General features: G+C 43.5%; 1 protein-coding gene across 4 annotated transcripts in view; it reads right to left on the bottom strand.

The window, feature by feature from the left end:
* LOC137207503 (kinesin-like protein KIF16B) overlaps positions 1–17,963 on the bottom strand; it is a 278,846-nt gene that overhangs the window by 132,892 nt on the left and 127,991 nt on the right. For all 4 annotated transcript variants that reach the window (XM_067707442.1, XM_067707444.1, XM_067707443.1 and 1 more), the window contains exons 13-15: positions 13,433–13,552; positions 12,195–12,246; positions 10,147–10,284 (exon numbers count right to left, since the gene is read on the bottom strand). In XM_067707442.1, the coding sequence (XP_067563543.1) occupies positions 10,147–10,284; positions 12,195–12,246; positions 13,433–13,552 (310 nt within the window). The remainder of the gene's footprint in view (positions 1–10,146; positions 10,285–12,194; positions 12,247–13,432; positions 13,553–17,963) is intronic.

Genomic DNA, 17,963 nt, shown 5'->3' with positions numbered 1-17,963 from the left:
GTTCGTGCCCCGGTCCAGGAGGATCCCACATGCCGCGGAGTGGCTGGGCCCGTGAGCCATGGCCGCTGAGCCTGCGCGCCCGGAGCCTGTGCTCCGCAACGGGAGAGGCCACAACAGTGAGAGGCCCGCGTACCGCAAAAACAAAAACAAAAATCAACTGTTTTAAATTAAATGTTGTCATATGAATATTTCTGAGGTGATGATGTTTGAATTATTTCATTCTGAGTTACCATTAATATGAACATATAAAACAACTGTATTCCCAAAAGGGTATGATGCAATGTAATACGAGCTTACAGGCCAAAAGCCAGGAGGCCTTCAGAAATTCTGCTTCAGGGCTCCACATTCTGAATTTAATCATACGTTAGAAAGGCCCTCCTCTACGCCCCACCACACAATCACACACACAGACAGGATATATAACGCATTGCTAAACCACGCTCAGTGAAAGAGAGGTTTTCATTTTAGATACAACAGTCAGAAAAGCGAAGCTCCGTCCAGAAAAATGTTCTGGAATGGTATCGCATGAGAAGTTGGGTGAGGCAGAATGGGTGAAGCTCTTATTTCGTTTCCTAGTTCAAGCGAAAAGAAACTTGCTTTGTGTATGATAATTTCAAGTCGTATAAAAGGCCTTAAAGATATTTATACTAAAATAAGTTATGATAGTGGCACCATCTGGGGGCCCTGATAGAGTCTAATTTCCACTAACATATGCCAATACTTAAGAACAGATTATGTAATATGTTCTAGGGCCTTGGACCCTTGTGACATTGGCTTTTAAGACACTTGAACTGTAGTAATTTTTCTCTATCTCAAAATGGCTTTGGGCAGCGAGATGGGGATTTAAGATCTGACACGGCGCTTGTGGTGGGTATGAAAATTTCACACGAATACTAACGGATTCAAACAGGTCACATGGCTTGGGGCTGACAGCGGGCTCAGGTGAGTGACAGGCACCCGGCATCAAGGGTAGCAGGTATACAGCATGCCATCAGATCGCCTGTTAATATTTGTGAAGGATGTAAGTGCACGTGACACCTTACCAAAAAGCCACCTAGGCCCTGTCCTCTCCTTTTCAATGTTTATAATTCAAATGTGGACTTGCAATATCCTGCTTCAGATAAACCACTTAAACCCTTGTTTACTTCTGGCAAAGTAAAAATTGCCCAATTAGATCCTGGGACGCCAGAGAAGAAAGAAAATTGATTTTCAATCTTTGTTATTGAGATTTCCAGCCAAATAATCAACAAGAATCATTTGCCCAACTGTGTGCATGGGCTAAGTGTGGAGCTCTATAAAATTTCAAGATGCTCCAGTCCCATCCCCCCAAAGAAATTTTTAGATGTGTGTGTGTGTGGGGGGGGGGTGAGCTCAATTTTTTCTTCTTAAAGCCTCAGGGAAGATACAAAAAAGTATACGGAGCAGCTCTCATCCTTCCGAAAGACAATGGATTGAGTACAAGAGATAATTACAGGATGATTCCAGACAGCAGACAATGAAATGTTAAATTTTAAGGTACTGAATAGAAGGCATTACACTAACTGGTCAAACTATTAGCACAGTCATCCCTCATGGGGGATGGTTCCAGGACGCCCACAGGAAGACCAAAATCGAGGGATGCTCAAGTCCCTTGTATAAAATGGCCTAGTATTTGCACATAACCTACACAATCCTCCTTACTTATAATACCTAATATAATGTAAATGCCATGTAAATAGCTGCAAATACAATGTAAATGCTAGAGCACGGAAAATTCAAGTTTTGCTTTCTGGAACTCTCTGGAAATTTTTCCCTGAATATTTTCAACCTGCAGTTGGTTGAATTCACTGGGATGTGGAGCCACACATATGGAGGGCTGACTGTAACTCTCTTTCCGTTGGTACCTAGTAGCTCATATTCTTTGTTACTAACAATACTACTCATTCCGTTAGTAACAATCTCAACTATTCAGCCTTGCCTCCCACAGGCTGTCCACATCCCATCCTTCCCTCCAAAATGCCTCCCTTGCTCCCCTCTCCCTAAGCACCAAGAGTCTCCTACCTTCATCAACTCCTTCTCTTTACGGACCACCCCCAAGCCTCCCCAGGCTATAAAAACACTGTGCTGTCCTTCACCTCTGCAACCACATGACTAATCTGCTGAAGGGTGAGCACATCCCACAGAACATCCACGCCACCAGTCTGGGATCTGGGAGCCGGACAAACCTGCCAAGATTCAGCAGCCAATGCTACTTGGTCTCCTGCTGCTCCTGCCCCCCACCTCACCCACTTTCCAGCCTTTAGATAATTCTGTATCTAAGTCACTTTTTTCCATGGACCATTATGACAAATACATTCATTCATTTTGGAACTCGGCTTTGGGTAAATCTCTCCTTTCTCGTCAGTCTGAAGCCACGCTGTGGGAGAAGTTTTGGTTCTGCCCGAGATGGGACAGCATCGTCCACCTGCCTCTCCCTCTGAATGCAGCTACACCTGAGAGCCTGGACAGAACACGTGCAGCAGCTGCTTGAGGGGTCTGAAAACAAACAGAAGCGGGTGGATTGAAAGAGACCAGGACCTAAAGCACCACTGACCAATGATGAATTTACCATTGTTTCCCTCCAGTGTCCCCGGCTTCATCTGGGAAGAAACCCAGAAGTTGACATTAGTGTGAAAGAGAACTCCAGGAGAAGCTTCTAGTTTTGGTTCCAGGAGGAGGGAGAGGGTCCCCTAGCAGCAATAGTGGCGGCAGCAGGGGGTCCACAGATGCCTAAATCTGGGAGGCAGGGGAAAGTCTCTCTCCAATCCCAGAAGCTGTGGACCCAGGAGGGTAGGGCAGATACCAGTTGTTTTATTGTTCTCCCCTCTGTCCTCTCACTGCTCGGCCCGGACATGGGCACAAGCACAGGAAGAACATGAAAGAGTAGTATAAATAAAGCTATATATATTTATATACTTTATAAATAAAGTATAAAGACGTCTAGCTGGAGGGCAGAAAAGGAAAGACCCAAGGAAACAGAAAGTACTTGAGAGATGGTGTAGAGGGAGAAGTTCAGGAAGGCAACCTCATGGAATTGTGTATGAATTTCTGGGCCACCCCCAACGGTGCACACATGGAGCTGACCCCCAGCAGCACACGGAGACTTTCAGAGTTAAACCAAGAGCCAGAACACGTCTCAGCTCCCAGGCTGGCCGGTGGATGGCACACACATAGGACAGACTGGAATAGCACCACAAAGGCTTGGAAAACTGAATGGGCCTTGGAACTGGAATCACGACCCACAGACTGATTCTCACTTATGGTCTAAATCCGACCAGGTCAACTGCCTGCTAAAACAAAGAGGCAAAAATCAACATTTCCCATGGAACTGAAACAAGACCCTGAGCATTACAATATAATATAGATATGTCCAAAATGCAATTCAATATTACTCAGCATATAAAGAACTGGAAAAAAAAATCTCAACTTGCATAGCAAAACACAAACAACAGATGTTAATGCTGAGATCACAGAGATGTTGTACTTATTTGATAAAGACTTTGAATCAGCTATTATAAAATTGTTCAAACAATTTATCCTATAGGATGCCCTGAAAAATGTGTGTGAGGGGGTAGGGTAGGATCAGGGGAGAATGCCTAGATGAAAAAAGATAAGCAAAAAATGTTAATAATTATTGAAATTGGGTGATGGGCACATGGAGGTTAATTATAATATTCTGTATTTTGTATGTGTTTGAAATTTTCCATAATAAAAAACTTTTAGTTTTCTATATCAGATGACTTAGAAATAAAAATGATGGGCCCTAAAAAAAAACAAAAACAAAAAAGAGGTCAAACATGGGTGAACACTCTTGAAAAATAAGAAGTTTCAACAAAGAAATAAAGTATACAAAAAAGAATCAAATATTACAACTGAAAAACACAGTAATCAAAATTTTAAAAACTCATTGGATGGGCTCAATAGCAGAATGGAGATGACAGAGAAAAGAAAACAACAGATCAGTTGAAATGATCTCATCTGAAAAGCGAAGAGGAAAAAAGTTTACAGAAAGGTAAAAATAAGTAATTAGAGCCTCAGGGATCTGTGGGACAATACTATAATATTAAACATTCATGTAACCAGAGTCCCAGAAAGAGAGATGAACGAGTATAGTGCAGAAAAACAATTTTTAAACAAATAATGGCTAAGAACTTCTCAAATCTGGAGAAAGATAGAAACGTACAGATTCAAGAAGCCCATTAACACCAAACAGGTAAACTCCAAGATATCCACACCAAGACACACTGTAAAGTCACCCTATGGGGATGTCGAGCTAAAAATGAAATTTAAAAAGGAGTGAGAGATCATGAAAACCAGATGTAATGATTCAAACAGGAGATGAAAGGGGTTTAAAGAAACTGACAAATGGTTGTCTCCTGCGCCAAAGTCTGGGGCAAGAATTTGTGGTTAGCCTTGGTCCTCATACTGACATGTTCTGATACAGGTGCATCAGAATCACCTGCAGGATTTATTTTATTTAAAAAAACCCCAAAACTAGATTGCTGGGCCCACCCCCAGATTTTCTGATTTGGCGGGTCAAGGATGCGGCTTGGCAATTTGCATTTTTTTTTTTTTTTTTTTGCGGTACGCGGGCCTCTCACTGTTGTGGCCTCTCCCGTTGTGGAGCACAGGCTCCAGACGTGCAGGCTCAGTGGCCATGGCACACAGGCCTAGCCGCTCCACGGCATGTGGGATCTTCCCAGACCGGGGCACGAACCCGTGTCCCCTGCATCGGCAGGTGGACTCTCAACCACTGCGCCACCAGGGAAGCCCGAGAAACAGTTTTAAGATGGAATTGTATAGTAATACAATCCTACCTCAAGAAACAAGAAAAATCTCAAATAAACAACTAACTTTACACCTAAAGGCACTGGAGAAGAACAAACAAAACCCACAATTAGTAGAAGGAAACAAATCATAAAGATCAGGGCAGAAATAAATGAAACAGAAACAAAGAAAACAACAGCAAAGATCAATAAAACTAAAAGCTGGTTCTTTGAGAAGATAAACAAAATTGATAAACCATTAGCCAGACTCAAGAAAAAGAGGGAGAGGACTCAAATTAATAAAAGTAGAAATAAGAAAGGAGAAGTTACAACGGACACTGAAGAAATACAAAGCATCATAAGAGGCTACTACAAGCAACTCTATTCCAATAAAATGGACAACCTGGAAGAAATGGACAAATTCTTAGGAAGGTACAACCTTCCAAGATGGAACCAGGAAGAAATAGAAAATATGAACAGACCAATCACAAATAATGAAACTGAAACTGTGATTAAAAATCTTCCAACAAACAAAAGTCCAGGACCAGATGGCTTCACAGGTGCATTCTATCAAACAATTAGAGAAGAGCTAACACCCATCCTTCTCAAACTCTTCCAAAAAACTGCAGAGGAAGGAACACTCCCAAACGTATTCTACAAGGCAGGCCAACATCACCCTGATACCAAAACCAGACAAAGATACTACAAAAAAACAAAATAACAGACCAATATCAGTGATGGATACAGATGCAAAAATCCTAAACAAAATACTAGCAAACAGAATACAGCAATACATTAAAAGGATCATACACCATGATCAAGTGGTATTTTTCCCAGCAATGCAAGGATTCTTCAATATATGCAAATCAATCAGTGAGATACACCATATTAACTAACTGAAGAATAAGAGACATATGATCATCTCAATAGATGCAGGAAAGCTTTTGACAAAATTTGACACCCATTTATGATAAAAACTCTCCAAAAAGTGGGCACAGAGGGAACCTACCTCAACATAATAAAGGCCATATATGACAAACCCACAGCAAACATCATTCTCAGTGGTGAAAAACTGAAAGCATTTCCTCTAAGATCAGGAACAACACAGGGATGTTCAACTCTCGCCACTCTTATTCAACACAGTTTTGGAAGTCCTAGCCACGGCAATCAGAGAAGTAAAAGAAATAAAAGGAAAACATATTAGAAAGGAAGAAGTAAGACTGTCACTGTTTGCAGATGACGTGATACTATACATAGAGTATCCTAAAGATATCACCAGAAAACTACTAGAGCTAATCAATAAATTTGGTAAAGTTGCAGGATACAAAATGCACAGAAATCTCTTGTATTCCTATACACTAACAACGAAAGATAAGAAAGAGAAATTAGGGAAAAATCCCATTCACCACTGCAACAAAAAGAATAAAATACCTAGGAATAAACCTACCTAAGGAGGTAAAAGACCTGTACTCAGAAAACTATCAGACACTGATGAAAGAAATCAAAGATGACACAAACAGATGGAGAGATATACCATGCTCTTGGATTGGAAGAATCAATACTGTGAAAATGACTATACTACCCAAAGCAATCTACAGATTCAATGCAATCTCTATCAAATTACCAATGGCATTTTTTATGGAACCACAACAAAAAGTCTTAAAATTTGTACAGAGACACAAAAGACCTCGAATAGCCAAAGCAATTTTGAGGGAAAAAAACAGAGCTGGAGGATCAGACTCCCTGACTTGAGACTATACTACAAAGCTACAGTAATCAAGACAATATGGTACTGACACAAAAACAGAAATATAGATCAATGGAACAGGAGGGAAAGCCCGAAGATAAGCCCACACACATATGGTGAACTAATCTATGACAAAGGAGGCAAGGATATACAATGGAGAAAAGACAGCCTCTTCAATAAGTGGCGCTGGGAAAACTGGACAGCTACATGTAAAAGAATGAAATTGGGCTTCCCTGGTGGCGCAGTGGTTGAGAGTCTGCCTGCCGATGCAGGGGATGCAGGTTCGTGCCCCGGTCCGGGAGGATCCCACATGCTGCGGGGCGGCTGGGCCCTTGAGCCACGGCCGCTGAGCCTGAGCGTCCGGAGCCTGTGCTCCGCAACGGGAGAGGTAACAACAGTGAGAGGCCCGCGTACCACAAAAAAAAAAAAAGAATGAAATTAGAACACTCTCTAACACCACACACAAAAATAAACTCAAAATGGATTTAAGACCTAAATGTAAGACCAGACACCATAAAACTCTTACAGGAAAACATAGGAAGCACATTCTTTGACATAAATCGCAGCAAGATGTTTTCTGACGCACCTCCTAGAGGAATGAAAACAAAAATAAACAAATAGGACCTAATGAAACTTAAAAGCTTTTGCACAGCAAAGGAAACCATAAACAAGATGAAAAGGCAACCCTCAGAATAGGAGAAAATATTTGCAAACGAATCAATGGACAAAGGATTCATCTCCAAAATATATAAACAGCTCACAAAGCTCAATATTAAAAAAACAAACAACCCAATCAAAAAATGGGCAGAAGACCTAAATAGACATTTCTCGAAAGAAGACATACAGATGGCCAAGAGGCACATGAAAAGCTGCTCAACATCACTAATCGTTAGACAAATGCAAATCAAAACTACAATGAGGTATCACCTCATACCAGTCAGAATGGCCATCATCAAAAAATCTACAAACAATAAATGCTGGAGAGGGTGTGGAGAAAAGGGAACCCTCTTGCACTGTTGCTGGGAATGTAAATTGATACAACCACTATGGAGAACACTATGGAGGTTCCTTAGAAAACTAAAAAGAGAACTACCATATGATCCAGCAATCCCACTACTGGGCATATACTCTGAGAAGACCACAATACAAAAAGAGACATGAACCACAATGTGTAATGCAGCTCTATTTACAATAGCCAGGACATGGAAGCAACCTAAGTGTCCATCGACAGATGAATGGATAAAGAAGATGTGGCACATATATACAATGGGATATTACTCAGCCATAAAATGAAATGAAACTGAGTAATTTGTAGTGAGGTGGATGGACTTAGAGTCTGTCATACAGAGTAAAGTAAGTCAGAAAGAGAAAAACAAATACCGTATGCTAACACATATATATGGAGTCTACAAAAAAAAAAATGGTTATGAAGAAACTAGAGGCAAGACGGAAATAAAGACATAGACCTACTAGAGAATGGACTTGAGGATATGGGGAGGGGGAAAGGTAAGCTGGGATAAAGTGACAAAGTGGCATAGACATATATACACTACCAAAGGTAAAACAGATAGCTAGTGGGAAGCAGCCACATAGCACAGGGAGATCAGCTCAATGCTTTGTGACGACCTAGAGGGGTGGGACAGGGAGGGTAGGAGGGAGACGCAAGAGGCAGGGTATATGAGGATATATGTATGCATATAGCTGATTCACTTTGTTTTTTGTACAGCAGAAACTAACACAACAATGTAAAGCAATTATACTCCAATAAAGATGTTAAAAAAAAAAAAAAAACACATGCCCCCAATGTTCATTGCAGCACTATTTACAATAGCCAGGTCATGGAAGCAACCTAAATGTCCATCAACAGATGAATGGATAAAGAAGATGTGGTACCTATATACTATGGAATATTACTCAGCCATAAAAAGGAACAAAATTGGGTCATTTGTAGACACGTGGATGCACCTAGAGACTGTCATACAGAGTGAAGTAAGTCAGAAAGAGAAAAACAAATACAATATACTAACGCATATATGTGGAATCTAGAAAAATGGTACAGATGAACTGGTTTGCAAGGGAGAAATAGAGACACAGATGTAGAGAACAAACGTATGGACACCAAGGGGGGAAAGTAGGGGGGAGGGTGGTGGTGGTGGGATGAACTGGCAGATTGGGATTGACAATATATATACTAATATGTATAAAATAGATGACTAGTAAGAACCTGCTGTATAAAAAAAAAGAAAAAAGAAAAAAAGAAGTTCTTGGGCTTCCCATGGCTCAGTGGTTAAGAATCTGCCTGCCAATGCAAGGGACACGGGTTCGAGCCCTGGTCCAGGTAGATCCCACATGCCATGGAGCAACTAAGCCCATGCGCCACAACTACTGAACCCATGCTCTAGAACCCACAAGCCACAACTACTGGGCCTGCGTGCCACAACTACTGGAGCCCATGCACTCTAAGGCCCGTGGTCCACAACAAGAGAAGCCACCGCAATGAGAAGCCCACACACCACGACGAAGAGTAGAGAAAGCCCACGCCGGCATCAACAAAGACCCAATACAGCCATAAATAAATAAATAAATAAATTGTTTTAAGTTCTTGCAAATATTCCATAATACTGAAATTATTTCAAAAGAAAAAAAGACATGATACCAGATCCTGTATGTATAACTATAACTATTCATAAAAAGAATGTAAACAAAGTAATAAAATTATTAAAAGAAGCTACTGTGTTAAGATTTTGCGTTTGAAGAGCACATTTTGAACTTCACAAATTCCTTTAAAGTCTTATTTCCGTAACAGCAGCAACTTTTAAGTCAATATATAGATGTTTAATTCAACAAGACAACGGGCATTTTATAAAGAAGTTCTCCAGGGCTTCCCTGGTGGTGCAGTGGTTAAGAATCCACCTGCCGGGGCTTCCCTGGTGGTGCAGTGGTTGAGAGTCCACCTGCCGATGCAGGGGACACGGGTTTGTGCCCCGGTCCAGGAAGATCCCGCATGCCACGGAGCGCCTAGGCCCGTGAGCCATGGCCGCTGAGCCTGTGCGTCCGGAGCCCGTGCTCCGCAACGCGAGAGGCCACAACAGTGAGAGGCCCGCGTACTGAAAAAAAAAAAAAAAAAAAAAAAAGAAGAAGCCGCCTGCTAATGCAGGGGTCAACAGTTTGAGCCCTGGTCCAGGAAGATCCCACATGCCACAGAGCAACTAAGCTCGTGCACCACAACTACTGAGCCTGCGCTCTAGAGCCCGCCAGCCACAACCACTGAAGCCCGTGCACCTAAAGCCCGTGCTCCGTAACAAGAGAAGCCACCGCAATAAGAAGCCTGCGCATCGCAACGAAGAGTAGCCCCCGCTCGCCGCAACTAGAGAGAAGCCCGCGCACAGCAACAGAGACCCAATGCAGCCAAAAATAAAAAATTAATTAATTAATTAAAAAAAAGAAAAAGAAGTTCTCCAGCAAAAGAGAAAACAGCCTAATGAAGCAAACAGTCTTCATCCTTCTTACACCTAAAGTATAATTAATTCTAAGATGCACGTGTTCCCCCATTACCTAACCAACCTGTTTTCTAGAAACAACACATACAAAGAACTCAGAACCAAAAGCCAATACCTTGATTGAGATGCGTGGCCTCCATGATCTGAACACCGTTCACAGAGCACTGGGACCCGCTCAGGGGAATCAGTGTCACCGTCCCCCCGACATTTTCAAAGATGCAATGCTCACTCTCCAAGTCGAGGCCGTGAAGAACTAAGATGGGAAAACAGAGGAAGAAAAGATTTCCTTTGGTATCTAGTGCAATGATTCCCAACCTTCATTTATTTTCTCATATTCTTTCTTTTCCATACAAAACTGTGAGGTGAACATTTATGTGTAGTGAGAAAACTGAACTTCAGCAGTTCCTGGCATCAAGTGACAGACCCATCCCCTGAGTGCTACTCGGTGGGTCTGGACATCCCCTGTATAAGGGAGTAAGTTCTGGCACGTTCCTTTATTTCATCTTCGGGGAGAAAACAGTTGAGTAACTTGTCTTAACTGAATACCACTGAGTCACTCCTGCTTCAGTCTAAATAACCTTCCTCCTCCAGTTACCCAAAGGTCACAATAAAATGGAAGAGACAAAAAGGGCCCCATGGTTCAAGGATTTCCTGTGACCTCCACACTTACCGACACTGCGTTCCAGGAGCACGTACCAAAGGTAAAAGGTGAACACGACAGGGCATGGATCTTAGGAGGCCCAAGGAAGTCTGCAGAAGTCCTGAGATGACCCAGCCACAGCCTGTGCCGATTCTGAGAGAACCTGACCTCCACAGATCTCTCAGAGCACGTGGCTGCTCAGGGCTACCGACTCCCATCCGACCACCCTGAGCTGCTCGTGTGTGACGAGTGGCCAGGCATGGACATGAATGCCTGTCACACAAACCTACGTGATTTCAGGCCCAGTTCTTGGCCAGCTTCTCGGAAGCACAAGCCAACGGCTCCCACTACTCCCCTCAGAACTGCACTACTGGACTTTTCTGTTCACAGGAAACATGTGTTCTTAGCCCTTACCGCATTTATAACAAACCCAAAGGTCACACGTATTGATAGTTTAATGGTGAGAGGAAGAGGCCTGACACCTAGTTTCACCCAAAATCAGCTGAATCCAAGGACTTCCAGGAACTGGTTTCCGGCTCTCCCAGATTCACTATAAATAGTAAATACACATAGGAAATGGGAGCTTTGGCCTGATTAATAGCTTACACTTGGCATGAAAGCAAGCTCATCGCCAGCAATTCTAAAAGCAGCTGAGAAGATATAATTCTTCCCCTGCCAATCCCCACCTTGCCACACACACATGCACACATGCACACATGCACACGCACTCTACCACCGCCACATGCATTCCCTAAGTTACGCTACAATATAAAGCCTAGCAAGACCTCACCTGGGTACCTCACAAAGACTTTGGGGAAAGCCAGAAGTCTGTGTGTGTGTGGATGCTGTGTACGTGTGTGTCCTACTTTCTGTCCTCAGCCTTGCACAGGTAAGTGCCGACTGGGAAGGATTTCCCATCAAAGGGTCTTATATCTTTTATCTGTACCTGTTAGCATATTTCCACTGTGACAAGAGTAAAGTGATTTAACTAACAGCACACTTGAAAGGCGTGACTGAGGATAGAAGGCATGCAGGGTGGGGGAAAGGACTCACAGTCCCATTTTATTCACTAACTAACTGTTCTGTGTTAGTCATTTGACCTGAGTTCAAAATTACAGAAATACACATACTGATCAATATTGTATTTGAAACGTTTTCTTTTTTATAATTACTTCAATGTCAGTCATTCCAAAGAAATTTATTAAATGATTTTTAAAAAGTCATTGGAGGACTTCCCTGGTGGTGCAGTTGTTAAGACTCCGCCTGCCAATGCAGGGGACACGGGTAAGAGCCCTGGGTCTGGAAGACCCCACATGTCGCAGAGCAACTAAGCCCGTGCACCACAATTACTGAGGCTGCGCTCTAGAGCCCACAAGCCACAACTACTGAGCCCGCGCACCACAACAAAAAGTAGCCCCCGCTCGCCGCAACTAGAGGAAGCCCGCACACAGCAACGAAGGCCCAACACAGCCAAAAAAAAAAAAAAAAATCATTGCGAAGAGGAAATGGACAATGATCCTCACCAATATCTTGTTCTGTTGAAGCATCTTCTCTACCAACATATGTCTGACCTTCCTAGGGAGAAAAGTCAAGCAAAATTTATTAATAAGAACATGAGGAATGATCTGTTTCTTCCTCTTCCATTGAAGCCCAAGCAAACTGGTGACGGGTGGGCGAGCTCTGTCCCGGGCAGGCCACAGCCTCAGTGCGACTGGAGTTCACTGAGGCTCTGTAACAACAGCCCGTGGTGTCCGTAAAAGGCCAGGACTCCTGAGGCTCAGGGCTCGACAAGGGTTGGGCTCCTGTTTTGCCATCAATAACCTGCCTGTGACAGCAATCTCACTGATGTTCCCAATCCCTTCTGACAAGTCTCTCCTCTAGTGGCCAGGGGTTTCTTTGTACCTAAAGATATGGCTTAGGATATATCTAAAGGAATTCAAAACAAGCATTCAAACAGATACTTGTGTGCTGATGTGTATAGCAGCATTATTCATAATACCCAAAAAGTGGAAACAACCCAAATATTCATCCACGGACAAATAAAGTGTGGTACATACACTGGAATATTATCCAACCATAAAAAGGAATGAAGTACTGATACATGTTACAGCATGGCTAAACATTATGCTAAGTGAAATAAACCAGATACAAAAGGAAAAATAAATAAATAAATAAATAAATATATATATATATATATATATATATATATATATATATGGTTTAGGGGAGCCCTCAAAGCACAAGCGTAACACCATTCTCATTTGAAGTCATGGATCAGACAGAAGATACTAAGGTCAAGGTTACAGAGACCACCACTGATACTGATGTGGAAATTCTGCTCTCTTGACAGGGATACCCTGCTCGGGACCAGGCCCAACGATGTAGGCAAGAGACACAACTTTATAATTAACACAAGGGACCAGGAAACTGTATATACAACAAATCCCAGTTCGGGTGCTGGTAACTTTTCTTCCTCAGTCTGTCTGCCTTTTTGTTCCCTACCTCCCTCTTGCTGAGTCTACAAATTAGAGGGCAAAGTGAACGGATCTTCATTTAGCTTTAGGACTACATAAAACAGAAATTTCTAATACCACCGAATCCCAATGAACTTCTGAGAATCCCCAAAGGACTCAAGGATTTGTTGTATATTCTTCAGGGTCGTAGCTGCGTTCGTGGACACGGAGTATCGCACTAAACCTTGCGAGTGTCCACAGGGAAAGCTGCAACCAAGATGAGAATGTTCCAGGAAAGCAGTTTCTACCTTCAAATGATATAAGATGATGCCAGTGCTCAGAAGGTCGTCATCAATGCCAATTAAATGGGGCAGCTCGGAATCCAGAACGACCCCAATTCCTTCTTTCCTCAGGGCCAGGGTTTGTTCCTGAAATTACGAGGGAAAGAAAAGGAAAAGGTTACTTTGAGGAAAGAAAACTTCGTATTAGGTTCTCTTTAGAGTGCGAAAATGAACAATGTTTTATTTCTCACCAAGAAAACTGCAAGAAAAATGGATTGTAAGCTTTGTGTTGAAATCGTGGCATATGGTAGGCAAAGTGAGCTTGGAACATACAAAAAGCTCATAAAATGAAATAAATTTATTGCCTGATACAGATTCATATATATACATATATATGTGTGTATATATGAATACACACACGCACACACACATATATATGAAGCTAAGCTCAAATCCTGCCTTCTTTAGGAAGGGTTCTAGGACCACTAGACCAGAAAGCAATCTTTCTCCCTCTTCAGAACCTTTATTTCACTTAATACCTAGAAGTCTCCTGACTTGTTGGTTCTTCTTTCCAGTTACTAGGGTCAAACTGCACATGGACCTGAAAGCAACCCTTTCCTGTGCATTCACTACTGTGCACCAGAGATAACTGACCCGCTGTGCCCTGCATCACCTTCTATCCACTGATCATTCCCACCTACACACAAATCTGCTACAGAGCTCCCATCAACCACCACCACCACCACCTCCCTTGGTCCTACATCTCCCTCCAGCTGCCACCAATTTCTCTGTGCCCCTTTAGAGAAAACCACCTCCAAAGAGTTTCCTACTTGCGGTCCTCTAGTTTCCCCCTCTCCGGCTCTCTCTTGAACCCACTTCCATGGAGTCTTTCATCCCAGGGACTCTAGTGTCTACAGTCACTCCCTTGATGATGTCATCCTGACTCCTGACTTGACCTGCAATCTACACAGTTGTCCCTGGGTATCCATGGGGGATTGGTTCCAGGACCCCTGAGGATACCAAAATCCAAGGATGCTCAAGTCCCTTATATAAAAGGACATCATTTGCATATATCCTACGCACATCCTCCCCTGTATTTTCAATCATCTCTAGATTACTTATAATACCTAATACAACATAAATGCTATGTAAATAGTTGCAAACATAGTGAAAATGCTATGTAAATATTTGCTGGAGCATGGCAAATTCAAGTTTTGCTTGAGAACTATCTGAAATTTTTTTTCTCTGAGTATTTGTGACGGGTGGTCGGTTGAATCTGTGGATGTGGAACCCGCAGATACGGAGGGCTTGACTGTATGCCGACAACTCTCAAATCTCCAGGCAGACCTCTCCCTTAAAACTCCATCCTCGTGTATAGAAACCTGCCTACCTCAGTATACCTGTGGGGCTACCAAGCAGGCGGCTCACACTTAACACCCTGAAAGACCAGCCCTGATGCCCCCTTGCCTCCCAAACCTGCACACTAGCCCTTCTCGGTAAACACCAATCTTCCTTACAGTTGCCTGGACCAAACATCAGGCTGGCCTTTGCTCCTTTCTCTAAACCCTAAGGCACTCGGTGTTGACTCCACCTTCAAAATAGGCCCCCAATCTGACGACAAACCATGGCACCACATTGCTGCCTGGCCCCAAGTACCATCACCCTCACTGGGATGGCCTCAGTAACCCTGGCCACACCCACTCGTGCCTCAGCCAGAGCCCACGCTCTCCCCGTCAGCCAGACGGACGGCAGGGCAGGCCACTCCTTTTCTCGGGTCAATTACACGGCCTCCTCTTCTCTGAGTAAAACCCAAAGTCTCTGCAAGGGTCTACAAAGCTCCAAGTGACCTCACCCCTTGCTGACCTCCTGCCGCTTGCCCCCCACCCACTCCTCTCCCGGAACCCCAGCTCCTTGCTGTTCCTCAAACTTGCCAGCCGGCCCTCACCTCAGGGCTTTGGTCATTGCTGTTTCCTCTGTTCCTGTCTACTCCTTCTCTTCCCCTAGAGCGGGACTTCCCAACCTTGGCACCGCTAACATTTTGGAGCAGATGATTCTCCACTGTGGGGGGGCTGCCCTGGGCACTGGAGGACATTTAGAGCATCCCTGGCCTCTACCCACCAGATGCCAGTAACACACATCCCTCCTCCGAGGTTGTGACAACCAAAGATGCCTCCAGACACCGACAAGTGTCCCCTGGGGAACAAAGTGTGCCCCAGTTGAGAAGAACTGCCTTCAATTCATACATAACTCGGCCCTCATTTCCTCTGCGCAGAAGCCACCCTCCCCATCACCCCACACAAGAGAGCAGCCACCAACCTCTCTTGTCCTGATTTGTTTCTCTCTTAGCAATTATCACTCTATGACACGTTGTATACAAGTTTATCACTTGTCTCCTGACTAGAATGTCACCCGGTGCCTTATTTCGTGCCTGGCACAGAGGAGCTCCTCAATTAATATCTGTCAAGTGAATGAATGAGTGGGTAGATACTCCGAGTTCAGAGAGATGCAGGAAGGAAGGTCAAGAGCAATCTCACAAGGAAGAGACTGAGAGGCCCTTCACCATCAGGCCCATCTGCCCTAAGGCAAAAAAACCCCTCAAAAACCAGGCTTTGAGGCAATTCCCAGGTGGAAAACAGGCAAACCCCAGAAGAGTGAAGGTGAAAACTCCAGCCTTGAGGTTGGGCTGTGCTGAGTGGAGACTGGGGCCCATCCAAGAGCAGGACACTGTGCTCTGTGACCACAGGCTGACGGAAGCAGCAGAGGAGACAGCCCCGTGCTGCCAACGGGGGCCCCGGGTCAGAGATGCTCTGAGCGAGCCTCTTCCTCACCCACTCCTGCGACGGGACACACTGAGCACAGCACAGCTCTGGACTCCAAAGCCCAGAGCTGCCCGAAACAAAAGTGGAACTCTTCATATTCCTGGATCAAATAAATGGATTCTGTATCATCTAAATGTTAAAACAGTCTACATTCTCTAGCTGAAGAATTCAGAACCTCACAACCCTGCAGACAAGGGGACCCTGCGAGGTTCTGGGAAAGGGCTGCAGACACTGGGGCCTCCACCGCACACACGCGGAGTTGGAGTCGGGCCAGAGGGCAATGGAGCGGAGCAAGGAAAAAAGATGGTTTAAAAAATAAATAAATAAAAATCACCACTTGAGGGAAAGCAATTTAATTTAACAACCATTAAATAGATACGCAGAGAAAACGACCAATGCATAACTTAACTTCAAGAAAAGGAAATGAAGCGTGGCACTGTTCTTCAATTACTTCTCTTATCAGACGGGCTTCCTCTCCGGGGCCCAGAACCTCAGGCTTGGAGGCCGGAGACCTCGTTCATCCTGATACGCCGCACCGAGGCCCTTGCAAATCCTGGCTACAGTGAGCGCTCTAAATAAACGAACCCCGACTCCTGCCTCTCCGACATCGGTAGAATTCGTGCTTTTCCTCTTGCCCATAGAGCTCAAACAGAAGTGGAAAGTCTGTGATTTTTCTTTTTAAAGATATATATTACACTGGAGAATTTAATCATACAGCCCCATCTCATGAAACAAGGCCTGCTAGCTCTGAACTGTGACCGCGCTGCACACACGGTAGGTGGCTCCTGGCCATGGACTGCTCCAGGCTTCCAGATCCATGTGAAAAGGAGAGGGACTGTTTCTCCTAAGTCCAGAGACATATGTATTTTCTTTCTGCATAAAAGTGGACAATAAACCAAAAGGGGGCGGGGGGAGGCAGTATTTTAAACTCTAATAGCTCCCACTCAAACTAGAGAAACTGTTTTGGACTACATCCCAGTTTAGTTTGATATTCTTTTTTTTTTTTTTAAACCCATTGAAAAGCACTTTTTCTTCCTTCCTTAAAATAAATCTCATAGACTTAGAAAATCATTTGAAATTCATAACTTCAGAGCCATTAGGTCAAAAGCATTACTTGTCCCCACCCATCCCCAACACACACACACAAACTCTCACACACACATACACACACACACACACACACACACACACTTCCATACACAGAATGGGTAAAATCTGAATTAAGAAAAAGTCTCTCAGGATTGGGAATGGGGGCATATGAATTTATGATTAATGCTGCCCTAAAGCTCTATGACATTCAAGCTGCATTCACTATATGATATTATAAAAGTGTCACCTCATAAAACTAAAAATGGGAGTTTAAATCATTGTTCGAGTGAAAAAGTAATTTCAGACAAAAATATCTATCACTTACAAAATATTTATTGAGTGGCACCTACTGTCATACATAAATGATGAAATACCTCTTTGATAAGATGGAATACTTAACAGAACAGAGCTGGGGATCCCTTTCCCAACTCCAGGCACACGGGGTCCCAAAAAAAGAAAGTGGTCAAATATCTACAGCTGCACATATTTTGTATTCAAACAAAGCTTCTGGCAACCAATATTTGTATAAAAAGGAAACTACCGCCTGACAAAAAGTATAAAAAGACAGTATCCACTCAAACATTATGTTCATCACATTTCCAAAAATATGTTCAATAAGTTTTTTTCAACCCCTGAATCTAAAACCTGTG

This window comes from Pseudorca crassidens, chromosome 15, assembly GCF_039906515.1.
Source record: "Pseudorca crassidens isolate mPseCra1 chromosome 15, mPseCra1.hap1, whole genome shotgun sequence".
Classification (NCBI taxonomy): Eukaryota; Metazoa; Chordata; class Mammalia; order Artiodactyla; family Delphinidae; genus Pseudorca; species Pseudorca crassidens.
Note: the sequence above shows the minus strand (reverse complement) of the source record. Positions and strands in the feature narration are given on the sequence as shown.